Source organism: Carcharhinus amblyrhynchos, chromosome 17, assembly GCF_965287045.1.
Source record: "Carcharhinus amblyrhynchos chromosome 17, sCarAmb.v2.hapA, whole genome shotgun sequence".
Taxonomy (NCBI): Eukaryota; Metazoa; Chordata; class Chondrichthyes; order Carcharhiniformes; family Carcharhinidae; genus Carcharhinus; species Carcharhinus amblyrhynchos.
The window spans coordinates 52,112,084-52,124,199 of record NC_137340.1 but is presented as its reverse complement, the minus strand read 5'-3'; the positions used below and the strand labels follow the sequence as shown (position 1 = coordinate 52,124,199).

The following is a 12,116-nucleotide window of genomic DNA, read 5'->3' as shown; positions in this document are numbered from 1 at the left end:
AAAAAAGACAGTAGGGCTAGGGGGCACAGCCTCAAGATAAAGGGGGGGGGGGGGGGGTTTAGAACGGAGTTGAGGAGGAACTTCTTCACTCAAAGGGTAGTGAATCTCTGGAATTCTCTGCCCGTTGAAGTGGTGGAGGCTGCCTCGCTAAATATTTTTAAGATGCGGGTTGATGGGTTTTTGATAAGAGAGGGGATTAAGGGTTATGGGGAGAGGGCGGGAAAGTGGAACTGAGCCACGACAGATCAGCCATGATCTTATTGAATGGCGGGGCAGGCTCGAAGGGCTAGATGGCCTACTCCTGCTCCTATTTCTTATGTTCTTATTCGTCATTTATAGAAACAAAATAGATGACTATGTTGGGGATAGGGTTGGTAAGTTCGCCAATGACACAAAGATTGGCTGGATGATTAACAGTAAGGTTGAGTGTCTTGGGCTACAGGAAAATATAGACAGAATGGTCAAATGGGCAGATAGGAAAAGTGAGAGTTGATACACTTTGGAAGGAGTAATTTGACAAGGAGGTATTCAATCAATAAATGGCATGACACTAGGAAGTTCTTAAGAACAAAGGGACCTTGGCATGTTTGTCCATAGATCTCTAAAGCTGGAGGGCATGTTAATGGGTGGTGAAAATGCCATATAGGACACTTACCTTGATTAATCGAGGCACAGATTACAAAGGCAGGGAGGTCATGTTGGAGTTGCAAAGAAATTTGGTGAGGCCACAGCTAGAGTAGTGTGTGCTGTTTTGGTTACCATATTATAAGAAGGGTGTGATTGTGCTGGAGGGGGTGCAGAGGAGATTCAACCGAATGTTGCCTGGGTTGGAACATTTAAGTTATGAAGCGAGGTTATATAGACTTAGGTTGTTTCAGTTGGAGTAGAAAAAGCTGAGGGCCGACCTGATCAAGGTGTATAAGATTATGATTGACATGAACAGGGTGGATAGCAAGCAGTTCTTCCCCTTAATAGAAGGGTCAGTCACAAGGGGACAAAAGTTCAAGGTGAGGGGCAAGAGGTTTAGGGGAGAAGTGAGGAGGAACTTTTTTATTCAGAGGGTGGTGACAGTCTGGAATATGCTGCCTGTGAGGGTGGCAGAGGCAAGTTGCCTCTCATCCTTTAGAAAGTGCCTGGATGAGCACTTGGTATGTCATAACATTGAAGACTATGGGCCAAGTACTGGTAAATGGGATTAGGTATGTTAGCTATTTCTCATGTGTTGGTGCAGACTTGCTGAGCTGAATGGCCTCTCCTGCCCTGTGATTCTTATGATTCTGTGAAATAAACTCAAAAGTTACAGCTTTTAAATAGTACTATTGTTTGAGAGGTGTCAGAACACAGGTTCTGAAGCAATGAGGACAGAAGTAAACATTCCAAGCATACAACATTATCCATGATCTTCAAAAGCAATAATAAAGAATGCCCCACAAAAAATACTGATATCACACGGCAGTGGTTCAATGTATATTGGATATACAGCACAGAACACACCATTCAGCCCATGTCTAATCATTGTTTATGCTCCACTTAAGCCTCCTTCCATTTTGCCTCATCTAAATACCTGAATTGTAGATTCCAAAGTTTACCCGCAACTGACTTCACAGTAACTTGCCAAGCTTTTTCATTCTTTCATAGGAGATGGGCACTGTTGGCAAGGCCAGTATTTGTTCCCCATCTGTAAATGCCCTTAAACAGAGTAACTTTGTTAAGCCATTTCAGAGGGCAATTAAGAGTCAATACCATTACCAAGTCACATGTAGACCAAACATAGTAAGGATGGCAGATTTCCTTCTTTCATAAAGGGGAATTTATATTCCAGATTCAATAAATGAATCTGAATACCACCAGCTGCCATGGTTGGATGTTAACTGGTGAGATTTGCAGATGATACAACAACAAAAAGAAATTACATCAATGGGAACAGCCTATAAATCTCAAAAGGTTCAATAAATTGCAAAAGTGTCAGAAACAGTTACATATAATGAGCAGCAAATGTAAAGTACTGCATGCAGAAAAAAATGACTGCCATTTTCTCCAAAAATAATGCCAGTACACCCAAGGATTAAACTGGAAGGTGACTTAGTGGACAATGCTCACAACATGATGAAGTATATCATTTCTTTAGCATTGATGAAAAGGGAATTTTTTTTTGTCAAAGATTTTCATCTTGCACATTTATACTGTGTGACAAGAGTGTGAAGGTTGTTGGCAAGTGAACTCTGGAATTACCAATGGAAAATGCGCAAGTTGAGGAATGAACCACAGAATGTCTGTCACTTATTTTGTTCATTCCTCAGGGCAATGCCTCGACTGAAGTCAAACTGCCTGATTTAAATTTCAAACTGTGTTTGGCAGTTTAACTATCATTTGCCTTGACCAATGAAAATCCACTTGCCAACCAATCAGCCCCCTCTTCTTGTACAGTATCAATTTGTTTCCCTCAGTGCTATTCTTGCAAATTGTCCTGATGAGTGCAAGACAAAAGCTTTAATCAAAATAGTCTCTTTCATTCAGAAATATTCAAGTTCTATACTACCAAATGACTATTAATAATTTTTCTATGCGTAAATCATATTTACAGCTATCAAATCTGTTTGAGGTTCAGTCAACAAACAAAGAACAAAGAAAATTATAGCACAGGAACAGGCCCTTCGGCCCTTCAAACCTGCACTGAACATACTGTCCAACTGAACCAAAAACCCCCACCCTTCCAGGAACTATATCCCTCTATTCCTATCCTTTTCGTGTATTTGTCAAGAGCCCCTTAAAAGTCACTATCGCTTCTGCCTCCACTACTTTCCCCAACAACGACCACCTCATTCTCCAATAATATACAAACATACAAATTAGGAGAAGTAGCCACTCAGCCTGCTCCACCATTTAATAATGTCATGACTGGTCTGATTGCAATCTTAAACTCACATTCCTGCCTACCCCCAAATAAGCTTTTCACTCCCTTGTTAATAAGAACAAAGAAAATTACAGCACTGGAACAGACTCTTGGCCCTCCAAGCCTGCACTGACCATGCTATCCAACTGAACTAAAACTCCCTACCCTTCCCATCCTATTCATGTATTTGTCCAGACACATCTTAAAAGTCACTATCGTATCTGCTTCCACGACCTCCCCTGGCAGCGAGTTCCAGGCACCCATCACCCTCTGAGTGAAAAACTTGCCTCGTACATCTCCTTTAAACCTATGCTCCCTAGTAATTGGCTCTTCAACCCAGGGAAAAAGCTTCCGACTATCCACTCTGCTTCTCATAATTCTGTAAACTTCTATCAGGTCACCTCTCAACATCTGTCGTTCCAGTGAGAACAAACCAAGTTTCTTCAATTCTTCTCATAGCTAATGCCCTCCATACCAGGCAACATCTTTCCTCTACCTCTCCAAAGCCTCCACATCTTTCTGGTGATGTGGCAACAAGAATTGAACACTATATTCCAAGTGTGGCCTACTAAGGTCCCATAAAGCTGCAACATGACTTGTCAATTTTTAAACTCAATGCCCCGGCCAATGAAGGCAAGCATGCCGTATGCCTTCTTGACTACCTTCTCCACCTGCATTACCACTTTCAGTGACCTGTGTACCTGTACATCCAGATCCCTCTGCCTATCAATACTCTTAACGGTTCTGCCATTTACCGTATGTTTCCTATCTGTATTAGACCTTCCAAAGTGCATTACCTAACATTTGTCCGGATTAAATTCGATCTGCCATCTCTCCGCCCAAGTCTCCAACCGATCTATATCCTGCTGTATCCTCTGATGGTGTTCATCACTATCCATAAATCCACCAACCTTACCGCAATAAACCAAGGCTCTATCTGCCTGTTGGGATGAATGTAAAAGATTGCATGGCAATTTTTCATAGAAGGGTAGGGTTGTCATCCCTGATACTCTGGTTAATATTCATCCCTCAATCAATATCAAACTAACAGGTTAACTGGTCCTAGGATGAGAATGGAGGGCAGCATGGTCGGTGCAGGTTTGGAGGGCCAAATGGCCTGTTCCTGTGCTGTCATTTTCTTGCAGTATCCAAATTGGCAACTGTGTTCCTTATATTGTAACAGTAACAACACTTCAAAGTACTTCATTGGCTTTGAGATATCTGGCAAAAGGTGCTATAAAAACGGAAGTCTTATTTTCTTAGTATCGCTCAATGATTCATTTACTCTTCTACACTTTTTAACAGCTCTGTGGTCCTGGATTATGGGCCTTAATCATTTTTTTCTTTAAAACTGCCTGCCAAAGGTCTAAAATTATTTTTAAATTTGCTTTTGGGATGCAAGTGCATGGGCTAGGCACTATTTCTTGTTCATTTTCAGATGTCCTTTGGCATTAAGAGCCAATGACACAGTGTATGACTATGTGAAGTGAATTTCTTTTGCGAATATCTAACTTTCTTCTCCCCTTAATCCTCCAATATATTCATATAAATGCCTTCTTTATGAAATAAAATTATTCTGTTGACAATGAAAATCTACAGAATATCTCCACTAAAGACTAATTGGACAGTAATGAATAATGTATGCACGTATCAAAGCTTTTACCATGTCAAACCCCATTAGCGTCTTACTTTAGTTACCTTAGTTACTGCAATTTGATCTTTAAAAATCTTATTTAATGGAAGCTTTTGAGAAATCCTCAAAAAATCTTTAAATCTGTGACACCATTTTCGATCATTCAAGCATAAGGATAACGTGTAACTAAATCAAACAAGTCAGATAATATCATGACCACACTGAGTTACTAGCAACTGAAGTGAAACAATTAACCTTGGGGAAGTAATAATCAGTCAGAGCAACATTGCACATCACTATTCTGAAACTTACATTGAAAATTATGCATGTATGCGTGTCATGTGAGCAGAGTTCAGTGACAATAATTTCTTGGTTGAATATCCGGAGCATCGGAGCCAGCGAAAAATGGAGGAGACAGCTAGGGGGAAGAGAAATGGGGTGGGTGTGTGGGGGCGACAGAGGAGGCAGACAGGGGAGGTGAAGAAAACAGACGGGGAAGGGAAGAGACTAACTGGGCAGGGTGGAGGAAGGAACAAGCAGAGGGGCGGCTATGCGGTGGAGAATGGGGCAAGGATAGACAAGAAGGAACGAGTCGTTGATTAGGTTTTGTTAGTACAAGATTAAACAAGTACAATAGAAAGAAATAATCTTGGATCAGGAGATGAAGAATTCATATGGTTGGACTAGGAATAACAAGGGCAAGAAGACTGGTGAGGGTAGTCCACAGGTCCGCTAACAGTAACTATAGTGTAGAACAAAGAATTAATCAGGAAACAATGAGAGCACATAAGTTATAGATGACTTAAACTTCATCTAAGTTGGGAAAATCAAATTGGCAGAGGTAGCCATGAGGAAGAATTCAAGAAGTCTATTCAGGACAGTTTCCCAAAATAACATGTTGTGCATCCAACCAGAGATCAGCCTATTTTGGATCTGGTAATGTATTATCATAGAATCCTTACAGTGCAGAAGGATTCCATTCAGCCTGTCAAATCTGAACCAACACTCTGAAAGAGGATCTTACAGAGGCCCACCCAGTACCCTATCCCCCTAACCCCACACGTTTGCCCTACTAATTCCCCTAACCTACACATCTTTGGACACCAAGAGGCAATTAAGTATTGCCAATCCATCTAATCCACACATTGTTGCGGGAGGAAACCTAAGCACCCAGACACAGAATGTGCAAATTCCACATAGGGACAGCACAGTGGTGCAGCCTGAGGCAAGTTTAATAATCAATCTCACAATAAAAGATTCTCTCGTAAACAGTGACTATAGAATTTAGCATTCAGTTTGCGAATGACAAATGTGGGTCAGAAACAACTGTGCTAAACTTAAGTAAATACAAAAAAATGACAGCAGAGTTGATTGGAGCGGAAAAAGAGTTTAGCAGAAAAGATGGTTAGAACCATAGAACACTACAACACAGAAACAGGCTGCTGTGCCAAACCATTTTTCTGCCTAGTCCCACTGACCTGCACCTGGACCCTATCCCTCCACACCCCTCTCATCCATGCACCTGTCCAAGCTTTTCTTAAATATAGAACGTTGGTTCTATATTAAAGGTTGATTAGTAATGGCAGACGTTTATGAAACTGGTTTGAGGAAGAAGGACTCTAGGAAAGGAATAAATCAATCATAATTAACCAAGGAAGTTAAGGATGTATTAAACTGAAAGAAAAATCAAACTAATCTAGCAAGATTAGTGACCAGTCAGAGAATTGGGAAAGTTTTAAAAACCAACAAAAGATGGCCAAACAAAAGAGGGAAAAGATAAATTATGAGGGTGAACTAGCAACATAAAAACAGACGGACAGTAAACATTTTAAATATATACAAAGGAAAAGAGAGGCCTAAGCGAATACAGGCCTTTTAGAGAATGAGACTGGGGAAATAATAATGGGAAACCAGGAAATGGCAGAGAAATTAAATAAATATTTTATATCAGTCTTCACGGTAGAAGACACTAATCATATTCCAAAAATACTAAATAATCAAGAGACAAAAGAGGGCAGGAAATAATTAATAACCATCATGAGAGAAAATGACTCAGGAAACTAATGGGGATAAAGGCTGATAAGTCACTCTGGACCTGATGGTTTGTATCCTAGGATATTAAAAGAAGTAGCTATAAAGATTGTGGATGCAATGGTCATAACCTTCCAAGAATCTTTAAATTCTCAGGGGAAAAGTCCCAGAGGATTGTGAAAACTTCCCTTATTCAAAAAGGAAGAGGGACATAAAACAGTTAACCAAAGGCTAGTTTGGGATCGAATACCAGAGCATTTAGAAATACATTGCCAGAGCAGCTTTCTTGAAGGTCAATCAACAGAAAGCGACTGGCCCAGATGGGGTACCCAGAAGAGCACTCAGATCCTGCGCGGATCAGCTGGCAGGAATATTCACAGAATATTCTTCAACCTCTCTTCACAACAATATGAGGTCCCTAAGAAAAGCCAAGCAGCGTGCTTTAACGACTGTTGTCCAGTGGCTCTGACATCCATCATTATGAAGTGCTTCGAAAGGCTAGTCATGGCACAAATCAATTCAGGCCTGTTGGACTACCTGGATCCACTACAGTTTGCCTACTGCCGCAACAGGTCCACAGCAGACGTCATCTCCTTGCCCTGCAGTCAACCTTGGAGCACCTGGATAACAAAGACACGTATGTCAGACTCCTATTTATTAACTACAACTCAACCTGCCACACGATTATTCCAATGAAACCCATCTCCAAACTCTGTGACCTGGGCTTCGGCTCCTCCTTCTGTGACTGGACCCTAAACTTCCTAGCTCACAGAGCACAATCAGCAAGGATAGGCAACAACACCTCCTCCAAATTCATCCCCAACACCAATGCCCTACAAGGCCGTGTTCTCAGCCCCCTACTATACTTCTTATATACCTATGACTGTGTGGCCAAATTCCCCTCCAACTTGATTTTCAAGTTTGCTGACGACACCATCATAGTGGGTCAGATCTCAAACAATTATGAGACAGAGTACAGGAATGAGGTGGGAATCTGGTGAACTGGTGCTGCGACAACAATCTCTCCCTCAACGTCAACAAAATGAAGGAAACTGTCATCGACTTCAGGAAGCATAGTGGAATATATGCCCCTATCTACATCAACGGGGATGAAGTAGAAACGGTTGACAGCTTCAAGTTTTTAGGTGTCCAGATCACCAATAACCTGTCCTGGTTCCCCCCATGCCGACTCTAGTTAAGAAAGCCCACCAACACCTCTACTTTCTCAGAAGACTCAGAAGCAGGAAATTTGGCATGTCAGCTCCGACTCTCACCAACCTTTACAGATGCACCATAGAAAGCATTCTTTCTGGCTTTTTTCCAGCTTAGTAAGGCTCCTGCTCTTCCCAAGACCGCAAAAAACTACAAAAGATCATGAATGTAATTCATCATGCAAACCAGCCCCCCATCTATTAACTCTGTCGACACGTCCCATCTGCCTCGGCAAAGCAGCCAGCATAATTAAGGACCTCACCAACCTGGGCATTCTCTTTTCCACCTTCTTCCGTCAGGAAAAGGATACAAAAGTCTGAGGTCATGTACCAACTGCCTTGAAAACGGCTTCTTCCCTGCTGCCATCAGACTTTTGAATGGACCTACCTTGAACTAAGTTGATCTTTCTCTACACCCTAGCTATGACTGTAACACTACATTCTGCACTCTCTCGTTTCCTTCTCTATGAATAGTATGTTCTGTCTGTATAGCGCACAAGAAACAATACTTTTCACTGTATGCTAATACATGTGATAATAATAAATCAAAATAATATGATCATGCAGAGTCAACATACATGGCTTCATGAAGGGGAAATCATGTTTGACAAATTTATTAGCATTCTTGGAAGTGGTAATGAGCATAACGGATAAGGGGGGAAACCAGATGAATATTCTTGGATTTTCAAGAAGTGTTTGATTAGGTACTACAGAGCCCATGGTGTTGGTGGTAGTATATTAGCACAGATAGAAGATTGGCTAACTAATAGGAGGCAGAGAATTGGTATAAGAAGGACACATTCAGGATAGCAATCTCTAATTAGTGGAGTGCCACAACATATATTAGTGACTTGGACAAGGGAAGTGTGCTGTTGCCAAATTTGCAGATAACGCAAAAACAGGTTGGAAGGCAAGTGGTATGGATAACACAAAGGGTGGGATTTTTCCAACCCACCCAGTTGAGTAGCGTAGCGGGGCGGCAAATATGAGCAAGAGCCCGATTTCTCTCCTGATACTGCCCTCCCCAGGGAGGGTAGGAGCAACTATGCATCAGGAATAGGGGCTGGTTGGTGGGGCCAGCATTCAGGGATTGACGCCAGCAATCGGGTGAGGGAGTCCGTGGAGTAGGGTGGGTGGGGGTGATGTCCAAGGGGAAGGTGGGGTGGGGTGGGAGTGTTGATAGACCTCCAGCATACTGTGTACGCTGTTTACTGGGAAATTGGGGCATCTGCATGATGACATCCCTAGCAGTCTGCTTCAAGGTCTGAATAGGCTCCACCCACTCCCCGACCGCTGAGATTAGCATTATGGCCGGTGTATTGCACCACTTACCTCACTGGGTAAACAGGCGAGAAAACTTCCTTTTTCTGAGAAAATTTCATCCAAAGAGTCTACACAGGGATATAAACAGGTTAAGTAAGTGGGTAAAAAACTTGGTTGGAGGAATATAATGTAAAGAAAAGAAGTTATGGTAGGAAGAATAAAGGAGCTGAACCTTATTTGGAGGCATGGTAGTTTAAATAGAGAAATTCTACAAAAAGCTGCAGCACAGAGAGCACTGGAGGTTCTTGGGCATAAATTTCAGAGCAATAGCATGCAGGTTCCGCAGGTTATAGGAAAGACAAATAAAATGTTGCCCTTTATTTCAAAGGGAATGGAATATAAAAATAGAGAAGTCTTGTTAAAACTATACAAGGCACTGGTTCGATCACACCTGGGATACAGGTTTGGTTCCCTTTTCTAAGGAAATGGGCAACATGGTGGTCAGCACTGCTGCCTCATAGGGTCAGGGAGCTAGGTTCGATTCCAGCTTTGGGTGACTATCCGCGAGGAGTTTTCACATTCTCCCTGTGTCTGCGTGGGTTTTCTCCAGGTGCGGGGGGCGGGGGGTTTTCTGACTACAACTCCCATAATGCGTCGCGCTGTCTAGCCGGTGCGCGTGCGCAGTGCCGCCTCCGTCCCTTTATTTTGAATATTCGGATTTTTAAATAAAACGGTTTCTAACCGGCTGGCAAAAAAAAACCAAGCCGAGAATTAAATCGGGTGTGGGGGAGGCATCGCCAACATTCTCCCCACTAATAGAACCAGGAGTTAAAACATTCAGTTAAAGTAATATTAAGGAGAAATTGATGATTTTGTGGTATGTGCGTGTGGTGATGTTTGTGAGGATGAGGACCGTGTCGTTTTATTTAAAGATCAAAAATAGCCCTCAGCACTAAAACAAAACTAAACTGTCACCTTCAATATTAGCCCCCTCCCCACAACGCGGGTGGGGGGAGATAGTCAGGGAGGCTGAGTGTCCTCATAGTTGTCTGAGGGGTTTTTTTATTCAGAGGCAGGTTGGTTCCCAGCGTCAATTTGGCAGGAATAAATACATTAAATCTTACCTACACAGTGAATAAGTTTATGTCTCCAAGAGTCGAGCTCCTGTCGGAAGCCGCGCCTTTCCACCGAACATTGTTGACGATGACACGGGCTCGCCATTTTCTGACAGGCTTTGGCAGTGTGCGCGCGGGGAGGAGATAATGATATCAAAATTAATCCCCCTCCATGGCGGAGCCTGCCGGCTCAGGGAGAGGGAGGAAAGGAAGCGCCGGCAACCTGCGCGCTCGCGCCCCGCTCCATTCACTGCATGCTCGCGTCCGAGCGCCGCTCCAGTCACCGTGCGTGCGTGCGCGCGACACGGGGCAGTTACTGTGTGCGTGCGCGCCCTCAACCCGAGCGTGCCAATCCTGCGGACAGGCGCGTGTTACCAAGCGTCATGACGCCCACGTGTTTCCCCCCTCCTCCAGCACAATCTACCCAGCCCCAACACAAGGACAAAGGCAAGAATGCCAAATTTCTCAGGGCTCCAGCAGCTTCTCTTGTCACTTTATTTTACAGCTTGGGCCCTCTGTCTGGAGTCCACTATGGTTCACTCTTATGTCATGCCCAACTCCCCCCAGCATGTCCCCATGTCATCGCTGAAGATGCAACACACACCCCTTTACCTCCTCACTGTCCAATGTCACAAATGCGACATACTTAGCAGCACAATGGTTAGCACTGCTGCCTCACAGCACCAGGGACCCAGGTTCAAATCCCCAGATTGGATCACTCTCTGTGTGGAGTCTGCACGATCTCCCCCATGTCTGCACGGGCTTCCTCCAGGTGCTCCAGTTTCTTCCCTCAGTCTCCATGCTAAATTCTCCCTCAGTGTACGTGAACAAGTACCAGAGTGTGTCAACGAGGGGATTTTCACAGTAATTTCATTGCAGTATTAATGTAAGCCTAGTTATGACACCAATAAATAAACTTTAAACTTAAACAAACTAAAAACTTTAAACACCACTTCTTAATCTTTTGGCTAAGATCAAGCATCAGATCAAGCCCAAGGTGGGTTGCTATGCCTTTTCTTATCAGCTTGGATCTTGTTTGTTTCTCTTGAGGAGACTATGAATTAAATTCAATGGGATTTTGAATTTGGTTTTGGAGCAAGCAAGGAGATGGATTCAGGTCCACCCAGTCCACTCTGAGCATTTGCCTTGTCACTTTAAGAGTGGAAGCAAAAAACTCACTCCTTTCAGGTTAAACGACATGGGCACTTGAACTTTTTTCAACTTGGTCTACTGCATTCTCTTCGTTGCTCACAGTCGGGCAGCATCTGAAGTGAGTGAAAACAGAGTTAATATTTTGAGTCCATTTAACTCTTCATCTGAACCAAAAGAGAGGGAAAATTTGTTGGATAATATACTGTAGCTGGGAGAGATTGCAACAAAGATGTAACAAACTTAAGAACAAGAGACAGGTGACTCCATTGGGAGTCTAAATGCAGAGCGGGTGACCACTTTGTGGGACATCTTCGCTCAGCCCACAAAGATGACACTAACCTTCCTATCACTTGCCATTTTGACTCAGCACCTTGCTCTCATGCCAATGCCTATCCTGGGCCTGCTGCAATGCTCCAGTGAAACACAACGCAAGCTGGAGGAGGGGCATCTCATCTTCCAATTATGCACATTACAGCCCTCAGAGCTCAGGATTGAGATCAACAAATTTAGACTGTGACCTTGCTCCGCTATCTTAACCTCATTTTTATATCCCATACATTTTTTGTCTCAATGCAAATCCACCCTCCTCTCCCACTCTCCATCCCCACCATTGAGTCACCTGTCTCTTGTTCTTAAGTTTGTTACATCTTTGTTGCAATGTCTCCCAGCTACAGTATATTAGCCAACAAATTTTCCGTCTCTTTTGGTTCAGATGAAGAGTCAAGTGGACTCAAAATGTTAACTCTGTTTTCACTCACTTCAAATGCTGCCCGACCTGCTGAGTTTTTCCAGCATTCTCTATTTTTGTTTCAAATTCC

General features: G+C 43.1%; 1 protein-coding gene across 1 annotated transcript in view; it reads right to left on the bottom strand.

The window, feature by feature from the left end:
- The window catches only part of LOC145354519 (ligand-dependent corepressor-like), a 97,247-nt gene extending 86,921 nt beyond the window's left edge, over positions 1-10,326 (bottom strand). The window contains exon 1 of the mRNA XM_080205954.1: positions 10,156-10,326. Within this exon, the coding sequence (XP_080062080.1) occupies positions 10,156-10,252 (97 nt within the window). The 5' untranslated portion in view covers positions 10,253-10,326. The remainder of the gene's footprint in view (positions 1-10,155) is intronic.
- Between the last annotated feature and the right edge of the window lie 1,790 nt (positions 10,327-12,116).